Raw genomic sequence first — 23949 nt, 5'->3', positions numbered from 1 at the left:
GGTAAACCCTGTGGCTTTAAGCCCTCAAGTGTACGGTAATTTGCTACCACAGCAATAGGAACCTGATGCAACCTTTTCCACAAAAAACTCCACCTCTGCGTCTAATAAGGCTTCTGGGCTTCAAGTCCCCTTCCAACACTACTGAAGCTGCGCCGGGCTTCTAGTGTGTCATCGGTGTACCTTTCCCCCGTTTTAAAATTTAACAACACAGAAGACTGAAAGTTTCACAAGTGTCTCTTGTAACAGCAGTTATGATTTGACACTTAAAAATGCCATTCATCGTCCCCTGGCTTTACTGTTGCTTCTTTGAAGAGAAAGTCCTCCCTCCCCTGACCCTTGTGCTTTTAATATTTTGTTCTCAGTTTTTGGTAGTTTTACTATGTCGTCTCCGGGTGTGATTTTTTGTATTTATCCTGTGTGGGGTTTTCTGAGCTTCTTGAATCTGTGGCTTGATTTCTCTCATCAGTTTTTGGAAATTCCTGGCCAGTGCTTCAGGTATTACCTTCCTTCTCCATCCTCTCTCGTCCTTGGCGTCCACTCACTGCCTGGTCTCTCTCTCTGCTCTGCAGCCATGTACCGAGCACTCTTTCCGGTAGGCTACCTTTTCTCTAAGTGCTTCAATCTGAATGGTTTCTGTTACTCTCCAGCTGCAGTTTTACCAACGGTTTACTCTAGTTTATACTAAAGGCACCTCGCTACTCCTAGTCTTTCATGATCAAGAAGCCCAGCACAGCAAAACCTTAACTTAAAAGGTATTTAAAGTAACCATTAACATTTAACATTAACATTTAAATGTTAACAGTAGCTGAAATAGCCAGTAAAGTAGATTTTAAATGAGTGAAAACATGAGTCAGGTCACTACCACTATATGGGTCATTTCTATAATTAAGAAATTTGTACTTTAATAGAGACAATGACAAACTAGAACACATCCGCAGGAAGACAGGATAGTGACACCTCTAGAAACTACCTTCAGTAAAACAGCTGAAGAATTCAATTAAATATTTATTGAACAAATGCAGAATAAATGAACTAGGGGGTGGATTTAACCTGAAAATACAATACACAACTTCAAATGTTCAGAGGGCTGTCACACACAAAAAGGAAAGACGTGTTCAGTATTTCTCCCATGGGCAGAACCTGACCCAAGGCATAAACATAAGCAACCTATAGGCTGCAGACCAGTTGTACAAAGTGTATCACGTAATAGCTTTTTTCCCCAACAATGCATTCCACACTGACATCTCCCTTCTTCTGAAAGGAAATATTACAGCTCCATACTTCTCACAAATGTCTTAAATAAGTCGCACTTTCATGGCAAGCCCTCCACAGCCAGCAATGGATGTACTCACGCTCTCAGAAAAAAATCTAAAGCAAACTGGTTTACCAGGGAAATGGTCTTGTTCCTCAGCTCGGTCTCGGCATTTTGTATTTGTGATTCTCAGGTGGGCAGAGGAAAAGAGCACAGTCTCCAAAGTGGGTGTGAATTACCATCCCCAGCAATGCAGACACTGCCTCTGGGGTGTCCTCCTCACACCGCAACGCACCACGGCGACTACCGACCTACGGTGCAGGCGGGAGGACGCGCTGGGCGCTGCGGCAGGAACGGCACTTGACGACCACTGTTCTACAAGACGCAGGAGGGCTGTATTCACGAGTCACTAGGAAATATAAACTGCATAATACTGCTGGACTCCAAATTGTCAAACATTACAAAACGAGAAATGTTTCAACAACCATTCAGCATGTTTTTAAGGACAAAATATATATAATATACTTGATATTATATATGTATTTTATCACATACTCAGTAAAGTATGCCGAGGTGATTCATCCATCCAATAAAATTGAAAATAAAAATTTTACATTTCTCTACTTGTCAGTATTCAGGCTTCTGAAGGTGGATCTTGAACTCAGAATGGTCAGTTTTCAAGGAAAGCCACATAATCGGTGAGTCTGGCTAACTGCTGCTCGTTGGGGATGGGTGGAACAGGGGCGGGCTCTGCACGTTAGAGAGAAACACAGTCAGACACCAGGGTCACAAAGCCGTGGTCCTGCCACTGACACCCTCCAATGCCTTTTACTTATCAAGAAGGAAACTTTCTTAGATGTGCCTTGATCTTGGACATTTTAAAAAAACAAGCCAAGAAGCCTCAACTTCTATGAGTAGTTTTCCCAAACTGGGAATAGAGGCATGTTTGGTTCTGTTGTTACTCAAGTTTCCACGTGAAGGTTAGAAACACTTTTAACAGGCAACACCTCTCCCAAGAGAACACAGCTCTTCTTGGAAAGACCCCTCCCCATATGACATTAATTTAATAATCACCCAGTTCTTACCACACAGAATATTAAATGGTCAGTGAACAGAAAACCCACAGAGGATCCCTTTTTCAAAAAGCTTAGTTCTCACACGTCGGCCCAGGGCCAAGTCTGAGTCAGGGCTGGCGAGGGGCTCCATCAGGCCTGCCTGACATGACACCATGTCAGTGGGAGGGGCCCACTGCCGCGAGGGAGGCTACAGAGGGGAGCCCCCGTGCAACCTTGTGACTGGATGGAGTACTATAAATACCATGTTAGGATTTAACCTCTTTGTCTACAAGATGAGAGCTAACAAAAAGAAATACTACAAAAACAAGAGAGAAAAGTAACGAAGTACTTTTAAAATGAGCACATGAACACACTTACCTGATAAGGGAATAAACCTGTTGAAGGAAACATCCAGGGCCCCTGCAACTGAACCAAACACAGAGCCCGGTTACAGAGGCCTTGCCCAGAGCCTTCACACGGAACACGGCATTTCCAATGCAGTGGCATCCCAGCCATTCACTTCTCAGAGAAACAGCAAGCACGCTCTACCTGATCACTCTGGTCTTTTTACTACAGCAGCGTTCTCTCACCACGTACATTGGCTGGGCCCTCGTCTGACCCCTCTCCTGCACCCTCAAAGGGCCGCGCACACGGCAGTTTGTGTACTTCCTTACCGTGGGGTCAACAACATCTGAACAATAGGAATCCAGAGCAGGTGGAACTCTGGGAGGGAGCCGATCCGAGCGTTTATGGAGATGGGCACGGAGCCCAGCTCTAAAGCCATAGCAGAAAAGGACATTCCTGGTAAGCAGCAAGGCAAGTGGCTCATTTCAGAGAGGAAGGCTCAGGGACCAGGAATTCAGATGGAGACAATGAGGACAGGCCCAATTGTTAAGGCCTGAACAGGCCAGATAACTTAATTTTGTGAAACTTAAAGCCACTCAAAGTCTTGTTTAGGAGAAGAGTCTACATGTTTACAACATGAAGAGAAAAGGGGAATTTCTGAATATTTTAAGTATCATTTTAAAAGGCAGCAGTTTAGGTATTAAAAATAAGCAGTGAGAAATGGCCCAATAAATAAAAGGATGAGAGATTAATGTTTAGTAAAAATTAAGTTGTAATAAGGATTATAGAAACATATACATACAGGTTTTTAATGAACAAAATACATTAAAAAAATTAAAGTAAAACCAGATAATCTTTAAGATCCTTTCTACCCTAAGTGTCCATCACCCTCTATGTGTATTAAATATGAGTTACTTTCCTGCTGTTGGCATGGCAGAATTTTGTATCAAATTATTCACAGGCAACACCCGAAACCTGCAGCGGCCTCAGAGTTCAGGCTGCGCGGCGGACGAGCAGCTCCACCTACCTGGCTTCTTGGGCATGACCATCCTTGTGGTGGAGTCGGCTTGCCAGCCTTGCTCGAGGATACCTAAATCGTGTATTTAACACAGAAATGTATTTTAAAAACAGAAACTCTACTTACAGGATCCACAACATATCAATGATGTTACCTGTACGGGAGGTCCAACGTGGTAGATGAACCTGTAACGTGTATTTCACTACAGAGGTATCCTAGAGACAGCATTCTCATGGGAACTTATTTGGGAAATACCTTTCTGAAACATCCATGAAAGCCTCATTTTATTCTATCAGGCTGACATAATCACTAAAAAGTGATCAGTTTTCTATAATATATGTATTACGGTATTAACCAGATCAAACTATTAAAAAGAGACATAAGGAAGACGTCTACAGTACTCTCTCTAATCCTGACATCAGGAATAACAAAGATGACGGTGAGGATAAAAACAGCATACCGACACCACACGGAGGCTGGTCAGCAGGTACTGCGCTGGGCGCTCCTACAGGGATCATGTTATGCAGTCATCTGATAGCTCTGTAAAGCTCATCATAACTGCACAGATGCGGAAAATGAAGCTCAGAGAATCCCAGGAACTTGTCTTAGGTTGCACAGCTAGCATGGTGAAGTGGACCAGGATCACAGGCAGACAGTCGTCAAGTATGGACTTTGGGATATATTATTTATTATGGATTAATTTTAATATATTTTAATCTATAATTAATAAATTATGGATTAGTTTTAAAAGAAGAGTCAAAACACATGTCTGTGCGCCTAAGTGACAGTGTGATTTCCTCCAAGGACATCCATTAGCCTGCCATTTATGCACCTATGACTGTGGCAGGCCTTGGAGATTTATGACACGCGGTGCTTAATGGAGACCACGTTTCAATTGGAGAATCCAAAATGCCCAACCCCATAGAAGAGTGCCACAAGACACCTGCAGTATTAACATTCTACAGCGACCTGGCCAGGGGAGGGCAGACTGGTCGGGACCTGAGAAATGGAAATGCAGACGCACATCTGGAAACCAGTGGGTGAGAGTGGGTGCTGACACCTCAAGGTTACTGGTAAGAAATGGTGACGAAGAACTGGGCTGAAAAGGCGTACGAGGAGCCTACCTTCACTAAGAAGGGTGAAACGTTTCTACAGGCCCAGATCCATTAAAACAAACCCCACCTCCATGCTGATTTTCAAAGGAAAATACATAAAGACGTTAACAAAGTTTAAGCTTAGAATTATGAATATAATGTTACCCACCCAGCACATTTAAGAGCATATGACGTGCACACCCTGAATTTTCCTCCATGTCACACACATGTTCTACCACCTGTAAAAGCTATGATGTAATCGGGGGCTCAGTGGTGGGAATGTCATCAAACACTTGAGCCTACACCTTCATCCACTGCCTCTTTCCTCCAATGACCTGCAGTTCTCTCCACCTTCCTTCTCCCTCCCTCCGTTAGTCAACAGCAGCTCTAATTTTTCCTTCCTGGACATCAACTTGGAGGGCTCACCACTGTTTAGTAGAGAGTAGAAGTTGATCAAAGGTATTAGAGATAAAAGTAGAAAATATTCAGGGGTCAGACCACGGGTGCCATGATAAGAAGTAACTATACAAACAGTAAGGAGGTTCAGTAAGGAAAGAGTTATTAATAGAGTTATCACACGCAACAAGGGTTCATCTCAAAGATAAAGTCACTTTTTAATCTCATAGAAATGGCAATGCATTCCTTCACAAAGCTCCTGTTTTAAGACATCTTTAAATGGTGCCTATCTTTGGTGAAAAGCACTTTACAGGTAAACACAAACCCAATATTTCTTATTCACACTCAGACGTCCAAAAAATTCTATGAATCAAAAAACTTTAACTCATGTGGTGGCAAAACTCACGTAGACCCCAAAGTCTATGCACAGTCTCCTCTCACGCCAACTGCGGGGACACGTGTGCTCTGCGGGAACTACGAGTGGGCTTGGTCACCAGGTGCTGGCTGCCTGGGAGCCGTGCGGTGTATGTCTCCTATCACCTTTTTAAACAACACACACGACCTAAATTCCAAAACGTGTCCTGTCCCAAAGGCTTCAGATAAGGGCTTGTGGACCTATGATTTACATTCCATTTTCTTTGAAAGCAGAAAGTAGGCCCCAAATACCTTTCACAGCCTCCTCCACAGGGAGTCCAACAAAGGCTGCGAAATCGTCGGCGATGATGGAGGTATAGGCTTGGGAGACCAGGGCGAAGGCTCGTCTCCGGGTTGCATCTGTCGTGGGAGTGAAGATTTGGCAGACAGTGAACCAAAAGAGCTGCCAGTTTTGAAACACACAATTAAACTACATCCCAGCCCTTCTCCAACTTTGATAAGAAAAACTAGATCAACCTGAAGATTTGTGCATTCACAGGCACAGCTACAGGCACCTAACATGTAAGAAGGGCTCAAATATTGTTGAACCAACACACTAAATCATTCAGTTGAGTCCAACTCTGTCCCCCGTCCATGGGAGTCTCCAGGCAAGAACACTGGAGCGGGTTGCCATGCCCTCCTCCAGGGGATCTTCCAGACCCAGGGATGGAACCTGTGTCCCCTGCAGCTCCTTCATTGGCAGGTGGGGTCTTCACCACTGAACCACCAAAGAAAGTGAAAGTGAAAGCCGCTCAGTCGTGTCCAACTCTTTGTGACCCCACTGACTATACAGTCCATGGAGTTCTCCAGGCCAGAGTACTGGAGAGTGTGGCCTTTCCCTTCTCCAGGGGATCTTCCCAACCCAGAGACTGAACCCAGGTCTCCCACATTGCAGGTGGATTCTTTACCAGTTGAGCTATAAGGGAAGCTGAACCACCAGGGAACATGCATTTCTTACACTTCCTCTGAATGAAAAATATCTCAGGTTAAAAAAATAAAAAAAAACTCAGGTGATAACAAAAATTACAAAGATGGAAAAAAGTTACTATGGCTAGGACTCCAATTCTAAGAAAATTTCATTTGTATTTGGGATGTATATTTCAAAATTTCTCTTTATTCCACTTACAAACACTGGACTGAATGGAGCGGAAGTTACCTTCTCCCATGATCAGGGGTCCTTTCTCAGCAGAGTTTCTGACACAGGATCACAGCTGGGAGCCGCTGAACAAACCTGATAACCAGAGCCCCCTTCCTAACTTTCAAGTCTGCTCTGAACTCTTGACTTGACATCATTCAAGTGCAAATCCCAAGGTGGAGCCCTGAGCCCCACAGGAAGGGGCTGTAAACAATTCCAGCAACAAAATTTCCCTAGAGACCACACACGGGCTCCCCCAGGCTTAAATTTCCACATTAAGTAATTCAGGGATGAAGCAGAGACAATAAAGGAATGGTAGAAAAAGAGCCCAGCTGGCCTGTCTTCAGCCCATCCTTCAGTGACACAAAAGCTCCTCCACGTGACTTTGACATGCTTAGGAATCATGGAGTTTACCTTCCACATTTAATAGGCAAGTGTACACATACAAGACAGCCCTGAACATAAGAAAACCCGCCCCCCATTCCTGAGACACTTACAGCCACACCAACCCCCGCAGACACCCTCTGCTCCAAGCAGCCCGCTGGTTCTGCTTGCGCCTCCTCAGCACTGTGCTCAGCCTGAGGCGCTGCGCTTGCCTCACTATGCGGTCTGAACCGCCCTCTCTTCTCTTCCTGGGTCTATCTATAAACTCTGCGCTGGAGCTCACTGCCATCTCCGCCCTTCTCTGATCTCATAGCATCACTTACTTACTTAACAGGCAATCTTTTACCACCCACAGTGGGCACTGCAGCCCTCCCCTCCACACCCCCCTCCCGCCCCCACCCCCGGACTTCTCTACAGGCGGGCTTTCACGTCCTTTTATCCCCCAAGGGGCCCAGCACCTCTAAGGAATGGTGTGCTGCACACAGGCTTGTGGAAGGTCTCACGGGAACCCAGGTGGGCCCGACCCCAGCCTTTGGGCTCTCCTCTTCCTTCAACATCGCTGAGAGGCGATCCTGTGGCTTCCTTTCTCCCTGAGCCTAACTGCCTCCGCAGCTTTCACTGAGCCATTATTTGCTTCTCTTCCAATTCCTTCCTTCATTCCTACCTATTTTCAGCAAATGACCTTAAAGTAGACTTCTAACACAGCTGAGAGATAACGAAGCTTTTCTCTATTGAAAGCTACAGACATTCAACGGAAAAGAACCCAGAGCAACAATGAAAGAGGAAAACACAAGTGTGCAGCAAAAGCTACATTCACTTGATAAGCCTCCCATATTTTACAAATATTTACTTTCAGGTTCAAGTACTCTGGTCAGATTTTCAGAGTTGAAAAAGGGAACAGAACAAGAAAAGAATGTGAATGAAACGGAAACAGAGTGGAGAGAAGAGAAACACCCAGGGGAAGGCAGAGCAGAAGGGTAAGGCAGCAGGCGTAAAGGCTGCGTGAACCACAGCACCGGCCAGAGGCCGAGACCCTCAGGCTGCCTTCAACCCCTCAGCACAAACGAGCCTGACGTCTGCATCCTGGCCGGGCACCGGGAACCTCAGCAGTGAGATGTGCAGCCTCAGGAGGGCACGCATCAGAACAAGCAGGAAGGTGGACTAAGTTGAACTGGCACCTAGTATCGCTGGCAGTTCTTCCTAGGACAAAGTCTTGGGAAGACCTTGAGAGACCGCTTATTCTGTTGCTCAACGAATACTTCAGTGTGCCTATGATCTACCAGGAACTGCCAACGCCAGTGCTAGAGACAGAGGGGAAGGTGAGCCAGCTGCCCTTCGCAATCCACCTCTGCCCTTAAACCCCAGGGAGGCTGGCCACCCAGGCCTTGGCACCTGGGCTCGCTGGGTGAACGTGGGTCCGCAGGGCAGGGCATGTACTTCCTCAACCCCCTCCCTGTCTTGCTCTGGATCTGAATTTCTCAGGACATACGCAATGACACCAAGGTTATTTCCTGTGGGAATATCCAAAGCCACCCCTCCTGCGCCAGGGCAGCCTATTCTCCTGCTTGTCATGCACACTGTGCTGCATTACCACGCCGAGAATGCGGTACACTTCAGAGGCGATCTTTGCCTTCTCTCCCCTGAAAAGCTGACATCCCTTGCCAGAGTGATGAGCAGTATTCAAGAATTCCTGCTCACTGACCCTCCAGAGCAGGAGAGTGGATAATGAAGGCAGGGATTAACCAGAGACACAAGGCAACAATACGAAGTGACGGTATACCAGCACATAAAAGAGGAAGCAACACGGGGGTGGGAGAATGGAGAGAGAGGGGCAGGTCAGAGTTCTGCTGTGCTACACTGCATTAACTTGTGATTAAAAAAAAAGGGTTAAAGAAAAGTTTGAGTATCTATATACTAAATTGATTAGTCATAAATTCAGAAGTGGAAGAAAGTCCATGAAAGGCTGAGGTTCACAGAGTCCATAGCAGTCTCTACTTTCAAATATGTGGGGTTTAAATCTTACTCCCTTGAACTTACTGGAATATTATAAAATTTCATTTCAGTAGGAAAAATCATTTCTTACTGATAAGCAACTTCAGTCAAGAGTTAAATTAAGAGGCAGCAAGGCCCTCAACTGCTGATACAAACTCAAGTGACATGAAATCAAAGCACAATTTTAGCAAATTTAAAAAAGAATTCTGAAAACTTCCCCAATTCACCAAGCAAAATATCTATTTTTCAAACACACTGAGTTACTCCAACACTTAAGGTCTAGTCTCATTTCTTATTCACAGAGGACACTACCTCTGAGAGCTTCCATGATTGGCTGGACGGCCTCAGACCACTGATGGGCGTTGATGGTGCTGTAGACCCCGGGGAAGTCCCTCTGCCAGATCCGCTGGCCAACTGACCAGATCCCCCCAAGTTCCGAGTTTGCCTGCAAGAAAGGTTACTGCCTTTGAGGACACTCACTCTGCACATATACCAACAACTGAAGCTTAAAACAATGCAGCATTTAAGAGCTGTAACTGCTTCGGCCCAATCACTTTCAAAAAGGTGTTTAAACGCTCTGATTACTACTATAGAATTTATTGGCATATTTTATACAGATTTTTATTAAAAAATTAAGGCACACAAAAGTATTCCAAAAATATTTCATATAATTTAGGAATGATTATATAAAACACTTTTTTTTAGCAGATGTTTTATTTACATTTCATATATATAACATATAGAACACCTAACATCTATATATACATGTACATAAAATACATACCCCTAAGGGCAAAAGTAATAGCAAAATGGCTAATGATATAGACTCTCAATCTAAGATGTCATAAAATGTAGCAGAAGGATAGCATTTCTACTAATAACACTGAAACTATGCATATAATTTATACCTTTAAGTCAATGACACTGGAGAAACATTCCAAACTTACTTAATAGAATGTGGAGGAAAAAGAGTACAAACACTAATCTGGTCTGCTGCTGAATATCAATAATGAAGAAAGGGATTTAGGTAAATTCTTGTTAATGTTTTGTGAACATACAAGAAACTCACTTCACATTTATGTGAGACACAGTGGATCATCAGAAATGAAAAATTTACTTCTTTCCATCTTGGAAGAAACTATTAAGTGAGTTCATCTACTCTCTCATGAAAAACAAGAAATCTAAAATCCTAGTTACCGAAAAAAAAAATCTTAATGCTCTGAATAACTATTATTGTTAAGAGTGTTCTTGTAAATAATATTACTTGCAAAATAAATAACATTTAGAAAACTGCACAAATCAGTTAAAAAGAAAATAATAAAACAAAACCCAAACTTCTATCTAAACTACGCCGGTTGTTTGTCAGGTAAAGTGACACCTATAAAGTATGTTAGGAAACCTGATCGGAAGGAGCTGAGCACAGATTTTTACTCCATCCAAGGGAAATTAAGATTAGAGGAATCTAGATCTATTCTTTAAATTTAAAGGCAGTTTAATACCTTTCGTGAATCACATGGAAAAGAAAACAGAAACTTTGCTTTTTAAGTGAATGGCATCACTATATTGAAGCAGTAAGATATTCTGAGGAATACTTACAGATTTTATAGCAGGTGGTATTCTTTTCCAAAGATATCTTGCATTGTTCCTAATTTACATCCCCCCAAGAAAGAACAAGCAATGTTAAAAAATCGCCTCAGTAAATAATTAAAATTTTAGATCCCACTGCAAACACACATAAGTATACTTTAAAATTCTCTATACAATACAAAATGAAATTTAGTTTTACATGAATTTGTCCAGGGAAAGTAAGAGTGGTTTTCCAGATAAGACATGAAATATTTTTATCAAACTAATATTCTGCCGTTTTTAGTAAACTTTTTAAAAATTCATATCTTAAATTGAGGCAACAATGTAAAGACTTAGATAGAACTGTCTAAACCATTCATATATAAAATAAACCAATTCATACACTTTCAAAGGCCTAGCATTCCTAACAATATGCATAGTATACAACGCTTTTCTCCTTATCATGACCTCTCCCCCTACGAGTGAGCATATAGGCACCAAAACTTCTAGGCAGCTTTTTCTTTTTTCAAAGAGTTTGGAAGCTTGAATGACAAGAAGCATATGACGAAAGCATTATAAAACAGGAAACATAATTTGTATGCTACATGAGTAATGAAAACCTCAGTTTAGTTTAAAAGGTACAAAATGAAAAGGTTTAGAAGAATTTAAAGCAAAATTTAACAGCAACCATCAGTGGGACGCAGCACTACAAGGGACTCTTTTTGCACAATTATACTTTCCCACTTTTCTTCTGTGAACATGAACTAAGAATAATTACAAACAAAACCTTTCAAGAAATGTTATACACTGATAACAAATTCCTTTTGGCTTTCTCAACTTCCCCTTTTAGTTTCTCTTAGTCTACTGATTACACGGGAAGTTAAATAAACAGAGGTCATAAAAAATACAGGTTTGATAACCAGAGGGAAAAAAAGATCAACAGATTTAAAGGAATTTATTGACACTGCAGTTTCTCATAATAAATTGGAATGTTTCGTAGAAGACATATATAAAACAGGTGTATTTTAAAACAACTCAGCCTAATGATAATTTCTTTTTTTTTTTTTTTCACATGTTTCAATGCCATTCTCCCAAATCTTCCCACCCTCTCCCTCTCCCACAGAGTCCATAAGACTGTTATATACATCAGTGTCTCTTTTGCTGTCTCGTATACAGGGTTATCGTTACCATCTTTCTAAATTCCATATATATGTGTTAGTATACTGTATTGGTGTTTTTCCTTCTGGCTCACTTCACTCTGTATAATGATAATTTCTTAAGTCATGATTCAATACATGAAACAAGCTCCTTGGACCCATGTTTCAGTGATACTACTTCAATGTAAGAATAATTTCCTGAGGAAGACGCTTCTCTTGGCTTTAGGTAGAAGGTACTTACATGTCATTATGGAGTAGATACAAAGCTAGAAGCTGACCATACACTGGGGGTGTAGCAATTCCTCCTGGAGCCTATAAGGCCAAAAAAAACAAAGAGAAATAAACCTCATTTATTCTTTTATATTTTAAAAAGTGTTTTCTTAAGTCACCTAAAGAGTAAGCATACTTTGTAGCAGTTGTTATTATGGATGGAGAAACGGTGCAGGAAGCATCAGACACTAAACCCAGAGGATTACACTTAGCTCTTTCTTCAGCTGCGACTCCTCTGTCTGGGCCTCTATGTATTCATATACACAAGAATATTTAAACGCAATCCCTTTCCCAATTTTCAAATTCTTACTTTGTTGTACTACTGTAAGAAATGTCTCCAACAGATTCCTAAAGCAATATGATTAATTCTGCCCACGATACCAAATACATTGAATATCTAAGTAAACACATAATAAAGAGAAAAACATCAGCTGAGTTACAAAAGAGCTGAGTTACAAAAACATTCTTCTCCTCACTCAATTTCAGTTCATTCAGAAGACATCTATAAAGTGTCTACTGGAGAGCTGCTGCTTCTGGCAGCTGTCTCCTTTGGTTAATTAACTTTTTATATCAACACTATAAATGCCATTAAGTGCCTTTCCTCGAAAAAAACCTTACTACTTTAGTAGTTGCGTGATACAATGTTCACCTGTCCTTCTGAAGACAAGGGGCTTCCCTGGTGGCTCAGACTAGTAAAGAATCTGCCTGCAATGCGGACAACGACCAGGGTTCCATCCCTGGGTGGGGAAGATCCCCTGGAGGAGGGCATGACAACCCACGCCAGTATTCCTCCCCAGAGAATTCCAAGGACAGAGAAGCCTGTGGACTCCTGGGGTCAAAAGAGTCGGACACAACTGAGCGACACACACACCACACACACAGGTGCAAAAGAGTCAGACACGACTGAGGGACACACACACGAACAGAAGACTCGGACACGACTGAATGACACACACCACACACACGAGTCGGACACACTAAGCCACACACACACACACACAAGACTCGGATATGACTGAGTGAAACACACAACACACACACACGCAAAAGAGTCGGACACACTGAGCCACACACACAAGAGTAGGACACACACACACACACACAAGAGTAGGACACACACGACACACACACGAGTAGGACACGATTGAGCAACACACACAGATACCACACACATACGCGGACACACGAGTCGGACACGACTGAACGACACACACACACCCCCCCCACACACACGAGTCGGACTCGACTGAGAGACACACACAGACCACACACACACACACACAAATGAGTCGGACACGACTGAGCGACACACACAGACACCACACACACACGCGCACACACGAGTCGGACACGACTGAGCGACACACACACACACCCCACACACACGAGTCGGACGCGACTGAGAGACACACACACGACAAACGGCAAGCTTCCGAGCTAACGTGAGACTAAGAACGGCTTTCTGAATCAAGCAAAGGCTACAGCGGTCACACCTCCGTCTGTGCCTGTGCCTGCACTACAGTCTTAATAAACCCACATTTCTGCACCTCTCCGCACAGCGCAGAGGAAGGGCGTTTAGTCCAGCACAGAAGCGTATGGAGGGTGTGAGGGGCAAAGACGCACAGTGGTTCCGGACTCACTAGCTGAACACAAACAGCGAAAGGCTCCCGGTGAGTCTGGGGGGACCAGGCCCGGGCGCTCAGCCCAGCCCCCCGGGATTCTCACGCCAGCTCCCGCGCCCTCCAGGCGCTGGCCCCGAGCCCCACGGGCCCCAGGCCCCGTTACCCTGGAGACCGAGGCCGCCCGAGGCCTCGCGACCCAACCAGGCGGACTGCTACCTCGAGCTCCTGGTTCTCGCACTGATCCAGCAACTTTTTGAAACTAAAGGAACTTTCCGCCATCACCGCCACTGGCATTTTCCAAGCCGGTCCCCCGCCGCGCCTCCTCAGCAGAACCAGGCCCCACTGTGTCCCTCGGGGCGTCGCGCCCGCGATGACGTAAAAGCCGACGGCGCCGCCGAGCGCCCCTGCGCAAGCGCCTCGCTGGTTCCGCTGCGTCATCAGACGTCGCTGCGACGGGGACGGGGTCGCCGCCGCTCTGACCCGCCCTCTCGGTGCCCTGGAGGACTGACCCGGCTTCTGGGAGCCGCGGTCCCAGCACATGGCAAAGGCTGGGCGGGAGGAGTTCTGTGCATAGTTGAGGTTTTTCCAGTGGTCGTGTATGGATGTGAGAGTTGGACTGTAAAGAAAGCTGAGCGCCGAAGGATTGATGCTTTTGAACTGTGGTGTTGGAGAATACTCTTGAGAATCCCTTGGGCTGTAAGGAGATCCAACCAGTCCATCCTAAAAGGAAATCAGTTCTGAATATTCATTGGAAGGACTGATGCTGAAGCTGAAACTCCAGTACTTTGGCCACCTGATGCGAAGAACTGAGTCACTGGAAAAGACCCTGGTGCTGGGAAAGATCAAAGGCAGGAGGAAAAGGGGACGACAGAGGATTAGTTGGTTGGGTGGCATCACTGACTCCACGGACATGAGTTTGGGTAAACTCTGGGAGTTGGTGATGGACAGGGAGGCCTGGCATGCTGCAGTCCATGGGGTCGCAGAGTCGGACACGACTGAGCGACTGAGCTGAACTGAACTGAAGACTTTTTAAAGTCTACTTTGAGACCTTGCAAACTTAAACGTTTAAACTAGCTTTTGTTTCCGCCTACACCTGCTCCTTCAGCAGCCCTCCCACAGCAGTGAAGGCGCTGTAGTTCTGCCTGCCGGGCTCCCCTCCTGCAGGCCCCCACGTTTTTGCCTCCAGGTGGAGCTTCTCTGGCTTGGACCTTCGAACCCTAAGGTGCAGTATTCTGTAGACTTCCAGTCGCGCTGCCCTCCCCACGCGGCCACTGCAGCCGAAATGAGATTTTCAGAAACATGATCAGATCTCGTTATTCTTCTGAAAATGATAAAAATAACAGCAAATCCCTAAACTCCAGTGTTTGACATTGCTTGTGTTGGCTTAAAAAAAATAGCCACAACTTTAAAAGTTTAGAGTTGTGTTTTCAAGTAGTCCTAAGAGAACTGCTCTAAAGAGCAGGGAAGGGAGGAGTCAGGTTATACAGAAGTCTTACAACAAAGGGTAGGTGGTCTGAACATCAAAAGATTCAGTTCAATTCAGATCAGTCGTGTTCGACTCTTTGTGACCCCATGGACTGCAGCGCACCAGGCTTCCTTGTCCATCATCAACTCCTAGAGCTTGCTCAAACTCATGTCCATTGAGTCAGTGATGGCATCCAACCATTGCATCCTCTATCATCCCCTTCTCCTCCTGCCTTTGATCTTTCCCAGCATCAGGGTCTTTTCAAATGAGTCAGTTATTCGCATCAGGTGGCCAAAGTATTGGAGCTTCAGTTTCAGCATCAGTCCTTCCAATGAATATTCAGGACTTACTTTCTTTAGGATTGACTGGTTTTGTCTCCCTGCAGTCCAAGGGACTCTCAAGAGTCTTCTCCAACACCACAGTTCAAAAATATCAATTCTTTGGCGCTCAGCTTTCTTTATGGTCCAAGTCTTCTATCCATACATGACCACTGGAAAAACCATAGCTTTAACTAGTGGTCATTTGTCAGTAAAGTGATGTCTCTGCTGTTTAATATGCTGTCTAGGTTGGTCGTAGCTTTGCTTCCAAGGAGCAAGCATCTTTTAATTTCATGGCTACAGTCACCACCTGCAGTGATTTTGGAGCCCAAGAAAATAAAATCTCTCACTATTTCCACTGTTTCCCCATCTATTTCCATGAAGTGATGAGGCTGCATGTCATGATCTTAGTTTTTTGAGTGCTGGGTTTCAAGCCAACTTTTTCACTCTCCTCTTTCACTTTCATCAAGAGGCTCTTCAGTTCCTCTTTGCTTTCTGCCAAAAGGGTGCTATCATCTGCATATCTGAGGTTATTGATATTTCTCCCAGGAATCATTATTCCAGCTTGTACTTCATCCAGCCTGGCATTTCGAATGATGTACTCTGAAAATAAGTTAAATAAGCAAGGTGACAATATACAGCCTTGACATACTCCTTTCCCAATTTGGAACCAATCCATCGTTCCATATCCAGTTCTAATTGTTCCTTCTTGACCTTCATACATATTTCCCAGGAGGCAGGTAAGGTGGTCTTGTATTCCCATCTCTTGAAGAATTTTCCACAGTTTGTTGTGATCCACACAGTCAAAAGCTTTGGTGTAGTCAATAAAGCAGAAGTAGATGTTTTTCTGGAGTTCTCTTGTTTTTTTTTCTATGATCCAACAGATGTTGGCAATTTGATCTCTGGTTCCTCTGCCTTTTCTAAATCCAACTTGAACATCTGGAAGTTCATGGTTCATGTACTGTTGAAGCCTCACTTGGAGAATTTTGAGCATGACTTTGCTGGTGTGTGAGATAAGTGTAATTGTGCACTAGTTTGAATATTCTTTGGCATTGCCCATCTTTGGGATTGGAATGAAAACTGACCTTTTCCAGTCCTATGGCCACTGCTGAGTTTCCCAAATTTGCTGGCCTACGGAGTGCAGCACTTTAACAGCATCATCTTTTAGGACTTGAAATAGCTCAGCTGGAATTGCATCACCTCCACTAGTTTTGTTCATAGTGATGCTTTCTAAGGCCCACCTGACTTCAAATTCCAAGATATCTGGCTCTAGGTGAGTGATCACACCATCGTGGTTATCTGGGTCGTGAAGATCTTTTTTGTACAGTTCTTCTGTGTATTCTTGCCACCTCTTCTTAACATCTGCTTCTGTTAGGCCCATACTGTTTCTGTCCTTTATTGTGCCCACCTTTGCATGAAATATTCCCTTGGTGTCTCTAATTTTCTTGATGAGATCTCTAGACTTTTCCATTCTATTGTTTTCCTCTATTTCTTTGCATCGATCACTGAGGAAGGCTTTCTTATCATTGTTTAGAGAAAGCCAGATATCTTGAGTTAAGGAACTTAGTGCTCTTCTGTGTACAGGAAGATGCAAGAGTCTGGGCTCGCTGAAGTCATTCCTTCACATGCATCTGAGCTCTCTGGGCCCATATTCCTGTGTGTTTCACTTTCTGAGTTCCTCCAGTGCTCACTGTAGGGAGTGGCTGCAATCTGATGGCTGCTAGATGAGCAGGTATTGTTCTCCTTCCTGGGTGCCCTCAGGGCTCAGAAATTCACATTTGGAGGGCTGGAATCCCTGAAGACTGACCTTGTTGACTGATACGGCAGGAAGTACTCCATTTCTCACCTGGCAGGGTTTCAAAATCTAATTCCTGGATGCCTTCTGACTTGCTTTGGCCATCCTTGTCCTCCTTAGTTATTTGCACAGTACTTACCGCTGTGCGTGCTCAGGCCTATATGACTCTGTGCGACCCCATGGACTGCAGCCCACCAGGCTCCACCATCCAAGGGATTCTCCAGGCAAGAATACTGGAGTGGGTTCCTCCTCCAGGGGATCTTCCTGGACCAGGGAGTGAACCCATGTCTTTTGCATCTCCTGCATTGGCAGGTGGATTCTTTACAGCTGAGCCAAGGAAGCCCTGCTTGTCGCTAGTGAAGTTACACTGTGCCTTATTCAGTTACATCTCTGTTTTGCTGCCCTTGGCTAAACCACCGGGCAAGTGGCTTCCGTTTGTCCTTTGCTGCAGCATTGGCTACACTGTGGTCCCAGAGCAAATTGAGAACACTTGTCCCTTGTTAAAGAAACAGGGGAAAGCACCATTGAAATTAATAGAATCTTTATGAAACTTTTCGCTTTATTCAACGTGTCTTAAATTTTCAGAGCATTTTAAAACCTGCTAAGTAAAGAAAAAGTAACATTTTAAGTTATTAGAATGAATTTTACCATCCAGTTTTATAGTATGTGAAGCCAACTGTGTTTTGCTTAATTGTTTATTGAAGTATAGTTGATTTACAATGTTGTGTGAGTTTCTGGTGTATGGCAAAGTGATTCAGTTGTATATATGTGTCTATGTGTTCTTCGTCATTATCGTTTTCCATTTTTCCATATTCTTTTCCACTATGGTTTTTTACTGAGCATTGTTGTTGTTCAGGCCCTAAGCTGTGTCCAGCTCTTTGTGACTCCGTGAACCACAGCACACAGGCTTCCCTGTCCATCACCAGCTCCTGGAGCTTGCTCAAACTCATGTCCATTGACTTGGTGCTGCCACCCAACCATCTCATCCTGTCACCCACTTCTGCTCTTGCCTTCAGTCTTTCCCAGCATCAGGGTCTTTTCCAATGAGTCTGCTCTTCACGTCAGGTGGCCAAAGAATTGGAGCTTCAACTTCAGCATCAGTCCTCCCAGTGAATATTCAGAGTTGATTTCCTTTAAGATTGTCTGGTTTGATCTCCTTGCTGTCCAATCACTCTCAAGAGTTTTATCCAGCAGCACAATATAAAACCACCAATTTTTCAGTGCTCAGTCTTCTTTATGGTCCAACTTTCACATCCGTACATGACTACTGGAAAAACCATAGCTTTGACTAGATTGACTTTTGTTGGCAAAGTGATGTCTCTACTTTTTATTACAGGATATTGACAATAATCCCTGTGCTATACAGTAGGATCTTGTTGTTTATATGATGTATATATAATAGCTTGCATCTGCTAATCCAAATTCCCAATCCAGCCATTGCAAAGTCAGTTTTAAATGCAAATAAAACTGCATTAGACTCATTTGTGGAATCACAAAAATAAAAAATCACATTTTGTATTTGAGAGCTCGTGTATGTATATGTATTTTGCCCTTATCAGAACCGTGGACATGCTTCACAAAACGAACTCCACAGTTTTTACTGCACTTTGTTTTCTGCAGAAGCCCTACTAGTACTCCCTACCTTTAGGCTGACTGATGTGTAAGGAAGGACTGAAAGCGGAAGGAACCACGGGTTGCCCCATCTCTCTGTTCACTGTTACGTTACTGTTTTCAGTGGCATCGTACGAGGAAGTAACACGAGTAAGAAAGAATATGATCCAGGCCCTTGGTTGTCCATGTTTCTTAGGATGCCACTCTCTACATCATACACGTGAAGCCAGTTCAGGTTCTAAGGGAAAATGTGGCCTTTCAGGGCTGTCAGCACCCAGAGTACTCAACTGCAGACACAACACACTTGCTTTGTGCTTACACTGGGTCTTGCTGAATTCCCACCACTGAGGGTCCACTGGAAATTCCATATCTGCGGAATATTTTCAGCACTCTTTGGAGTGGCAGAGAACAAACACATTGAAATATATCTCTGTGCTCTTGTTTCCATTGTCCCTGTGAATCTCATTTACCAAACACAAGCTGGAAGATAGAATTCTAAGGATTCCAAGACAGTGATGGCTTCACTGATTACTTTTGCAGAATCAACACTGTTTCCATGTGGAAATGGTTGTGTTTAGTAAGGCTTTAGATGGAATAGAAAGATAAAAAATGACCACAAAAGCCCCTCACAGAATTGCCAACCTTGAATAGGAAGAAAGTATCAAATAGCTGGTGTAACTAGAGTTTCTTGAAGGAATAAAGCAACAAAATTTCATTAATCATGCAAAAAGAGAAGGGAGGAGAGATGATTCTGAGGTCATTCATTTAAGTTTGAGGAGCAGGATTTTCGATTTTCAACGTGTGATAATGGCTCCCAACCTATTTCTGGCTAAAAAAAAAGAAGAGTCAGTGGGAAAATAGCTAGTTCAAAACATCTCAGCCCGTTCCAGAAATTCGATCACTTAAAGGAAAAACTATGATTTTAAAGCTTTGGCAGGTACTTTGTGTTGGTAAAAGGCGAAGACAACATATGATTTTTTGATGAACAGAAAATCGCAATGAAGCTTTGGCAATACGATTACCAGTTAGAGGTAGAGTTTGGGGTGTTTTTCAGAGGACCAAACTATTCCTTAGCAGACAAGCACAGGGATTTGGGAACTGGAGGCTGGGAACTACAGAGGGGAGGAAGAGAGTCTTGGGAGAGGAAGAGAGAGCCGTGGCTATGGGGTGAATGGAATAACTGGGGCCTAAGATGAGACTTGATCTTCACCCAGGGAACTCTAAATGGCAGCGAAGGCCTGACGGATTTCCAGGGCGGTGCTGGCTCTACTCCGTTTTAAGTTGTTCCTGATGGTTCTGCACCATCATCTTTTTCCCCTTAAACTTTGAGTGATAGGAGAAATGAAAAGGGTATGGTAAAGGGCAGTGTGGTAATGAAGGCAGTAATTCCAGGAGGAAGGACTCAGAAGAGATACAGACGGTGCAAAAGCAAGGCACTAGGGAAGGGTCCAGCAGAAGGAAGCTCCTCTCCCCGGGGATGCTGCCTCTAGGGATGCGGGAGGGTGTCCGGGAAGGATAGGTCACTGTGCTGAAGGGAAGTGTGGGCCCCCAAGGCTGGAGGATGCAGGTCGCACACCTGTTCCCCCTGGCTTAGCCCCCTTGTGCAAGCTGCCCTTTCTCTACCAACTCTCCTCAGAAGAGATGCTCCATCACTGACAGGTGGTTGGAAAGGTTAGGGTGGCTAATTCAGAATCTCAACATTTCATCTGGTTCCTAAGGAATCCCCTAGAAAAAACTAGAATTGATAACTGGGTTCAGCAAGATTGCAGGATAGAAGATCAATATACAAAATCAGGTGTATTTCTATACAGTGCCCATGAACAAACTGAAATGAAGAAAACAACTTCGGGGCTTCCCTAGTGGCTCAGTGGCAAAGAATCTACCTACCAACGCAGGAGACATAGGTTAGGTCCCTGGTCTGGGAAGATCCCACAGATCCCACATGCTGTGGGATAACTAAGCCCGTGTGCCACAACTATTGAAACTCGTGCTCTCCAACGAGAAGCCGCCGCAGTGAGAAGCCTGTGTACTGCAACTAGAGAATACCCCCACTCACCACAGGTAGAGAAAGCCTGAGCACAGCAACCAAGACCCAACACAGCCATAAACAAACAAACAAATAGCATCAAAAGAAACAATGGAAACAGTGACAGACTTTATTTTCCTGGGCTCTGAAATCACCGCAGATGTTGACTGCAGCCATGAAATTAAAAGACGCTTGCTCCTTGGAAGAAAAGCTATGACCAACCCAGAGAGTATCTTAAAAAGCAGAGACATTACTTTGCCAACAAAGGTCTGTCTAGTCAAAGTATAGTTTTTCCAGTGGTCATGTATGGATGTGACAGTTGGAGTATAAAGAAGGCTGAGTGCCAAAGAATTGATGCTTTTGAACTGTGGTGTTGGAGAAGACTCTTGGGAGTCCCTTGGACTGCAAGGAGATCAAACCAGTCCATTCTAAAGGAAATTAGTCCTAAATATTCATTGGAAGGACTGATGCTGAAGCTGAAGCTGAAGCTCCAATACTTTGGCCACCTGATGGGAAGTGTTGACTCATTTGAAAAGACCCTGATGCTGGGAAAGATTGAAGGCAAGAGGAGAAGGGGTGGCAGAGGATGAGATGGTTAGATCGCATCACTGACTCAGTGGATATGAACGTGAACAAACTCTGGGAGCTGGTGACGGACAGGGAAGCCCGGCGTGCTGCAGTCCATGGGGCCACAAAGAGTGGAACACAGCTGAGCAACTGAACGACAGCGACCACAACCAAAAATGTCTAATAAGTGAACGGCTTAACATGTCATGCTTAGTCAACTCGAGGGGGTGTTTTGTAGCTGTCAAACTCATAAACATCAAGTTTTTGTAAAAGCAGTCTTTCTGAGATAATGTTAAGAAAAATACGGAAAATAATATGGTTTATACTTCTTGGCTATTAGTATGTTCCAGACTAGATTTATGGATAAATATTACAAAGTGAAAGTGAAGTTGCTCAGTCATGTCCAACTCTTTGTGACCCCATGGACTGTAAGCTACCGTGCTCCTCCATCCATGGGATTTTCCAGGCAAGAGTACTCGAGTGGGTTGCCATTTCCTTCTCCAGAGGATCTTCCCAACCCAGGGATCGAACCCAGGTCTCCCGCATGGTAGGCAGACGCTTTACCATCTGAGCCACCGGGGAAGTCCAAATATTGCAAGGGAACATAGAATTGAAAACTCTTGTAAAGTTAGAGAGATAAATGATGACTGAAAAAATACTGTCTTTTAAAATTTTTTTAAATATTGTAAAATTATTTTAATGGTGATTTCCTTTTGCTCCAAGTCTTAGCTTTAACAATCCAAACTTTAAAAAATAGGACATGTCTCTCTTTTTTTGTCTCTTTTTTTCCCCCTTTTGACTAACACTTGTGCTCACAGGTGAATAATAAAAGAGAACATTTTTGCAAAACTTCTGAAAGATCCTGGAGCTAAGGGCAGATGAATGTTAGGGAAAGTTTGCAGGAATAAAGAAGAGTGGTACAAAATGGTGGCGGTGGAAGCAAAGGCATTAAAAATAAAGCACGGAAGAACAGCAGAGGGACGAGGGTAAGCCAGAGCCGTGATAGATGGGGAACTGGGTGGTCTCATAGGAAAACGTCATCACTGAAAGCCCCTTGTCACATTCACTGTTCATTTCCTGGGTGAAGACGTGTCTCTTGGCTGCAACATGAGACGGAATGTAGAGCGGCTCACTTTGCTTTGTTTTGATTCTGTTGACTCCGTGGGGCGGTGCCACACTCTGTGTTGTGGGCGTATCTGAAGCAGAAGGTTCTCTGTAAATTTCTGTTGAATGAGTGCTGATGTGTGCTCACGTTCCTTTCGTTTATTCGCTGAGACCAGAACCTTGCCTGGCTTGCCCTTCCTCTCTGTCCGTCAATCCTCTCTTTATTTCCTTCCACATCTCCATCTCCTCGCAACAAGGGCTTTCAGCTCTGGGAGCAATTTGGTGAAGAGGACCTTTCTCAAGACCAAGAGTGTAAGGATGTTGCTCTCGCCTCCCCACCTGTGGGGATCTGCTCCCTGTTGCACCCAGACATCAGGACAGGGGCACAGCCAGAACTGCCCTTGTCTTCAGAGAGCCCAGGACAGAACACCCATGGAGACACCTCCCAAGTGCCCTCTGAAGTAGGGACCAGCGCTCCTGCCTGGACACCAGCCTTCTGTCCTGTGACACTTCCTGCTTGTTTGTGCTGATGACTTCTATCATCTTCACACTCCCTGGGCTGCGGTGTTACCGTGACTCCAAGCTCTCTCTGTTTGTAGCAGGCCAATAAATCTGAGAGACGAGGTGTTGAGGCAATGAATGCAACTTTATTTGGAAAGCCAGCTGACGGAGAAGATGGCAGACTGATGTCTCAAAATAACCATCTTACGGGGTCTGGATGTCAGGTTATTTTGCAGATCAGAGACGGGGGAGGTGAGAAGCCAAGTACAAAGGCCTTTCATCTTGCAAACATCTCCTAGAATGGCAAGCCTCAGGCAGGGGACGTGTTAATTTATTCCTGCCTGCCATCTACAGGTGGACAGGGTCCTGAAAAAGCTTCTTCAGCTTCACAGTCAGGCAGAGGGGCAGGGTTCTCTGAGGCAGGCCGTCATGTGCGAACATAATAACAAAAACAATGGAAACCGAGTCAGAGAAGCATGTCTTCCTACGTGGAGACTGGATTGGCTATTCCCTGCAACAGTAGGACCACCTGGGACCCCATCCATTCCCACCTTGCTGGGACTCCACCGTCCATCTCAGACAGCTCTGGGTCCTGCCACTGCTGCAGCCTTTGCTAATCAAGCATAGTCTTCTTTCCAGTGGAGCCTGGATGTGTCTTAGCGTCTCCCCTCAACAAAGACTACAGCCAGTCCCCACCAGTGGTCAGAGTTGGTGAGCAGCTCTGCATAACCAGGCTGAATAGCTGGGCAGTGGCCTTCATTCCAGCAAAGAGGTGCCAAGCTCCATAGGCTGGATCAGGTTCCATCTTGAGCACCTCCAGAGGCTGGATCAAGACGGCACTTCCCTTGGGCACTTCTGCCTCT

At 44.5% G+C, this 23949-nt stretch overlaps 1 protein-coding gene across 2 annotated transcripts; it reads right to left on the bottom strand.

Moving 5' to 3' along the window:
* Nucleotides 1-985: 985 nt before the first annotated feature.
* On the bottom strand, nucleotides 986-14029 carry COPS8 (COP9 signalosome subunit 8). Of its 2 annotated transcripts, none has more exons than NM_001083497.1 (8): nucleotides 13917-14029; nucleotides 12050-12120; nucleotides 10682-10730; nucleotides 9398-9530; nucleotides 5827-5934; nucleotides 3680-3742; nucleotides 2686-2733; nucleotides 986-2002 (listed from the first exon to the last, which is right to left on the bottom strand). In NM_001083497.1, exons 1-8 carry the CDS (start codon nucleotides 13992-13994, stop codon nucleotides 1923-1925), a joined length of 630 nt encoding a protein of 209 aa, NP_001076966.1. In that variant the 5' UTR covers nucleotides 13995-14029; the 3' UTR covers nucleotides 986-1922. The 2 variants fall into 2 exon arrangements, with proteins under 2 accessions (NP_001076966.1, XP_059740788.1); XM_059884805.1 differs by lacking the exon at nucleotides 13917-14029 and adding an exon at nucleotides 13719-13812 and having other exon boundaries at nucleotides 993-2002.
* Between the last annotated feature and the right edge of the window lie 9920 nt (nucleotides 14030-23949).

This window comes from Bos taurus, chromosome 3 (genome assembly GCF_002263795.3).
Source record: "Bos taurus isolate L1 Dominette 01449 registration number 42190680 breed Hereford chromosome 3, ARS-UCD2.0, whole genome shotgun sequence".
Lineage (NCBI taxonomy): Eukaryota > Metazoa > Chordata > Mammalia > Artiodactyla > Bovidae > Bos > Bos taurus.
The sequence above is the reverse complement of the archived record's forward strand: the minus strand, read 5'-3'. Positions and strand labels throughout refer to the sequence as shown.

Bases quoted from the DNA above. Each gene is read 5' to 3' on its own strand.
- COPS8 (NM_001083497.1), bottom strand. From the start codon at position 13,994: ATGCCAGTGGCGGTGATGGCGGAAAGTTCCTTTAGTTTCAAAAAGTTG. The intron at 5,935-9,397 runs GTAGTGTCCTCT...CTCCCACGACAG, and splicing joins AATCATGGAAGCTCTCAGAG to ATGCAACCCGGAGACGAGCC. The intron at 3,743-5,826 runs GTATTTGGGGCC...TACACGATTTAG, and splicing joins TGTGGAGGAGGCTGTGAAAG to GTATCCTCGAGCAAGGCTGG.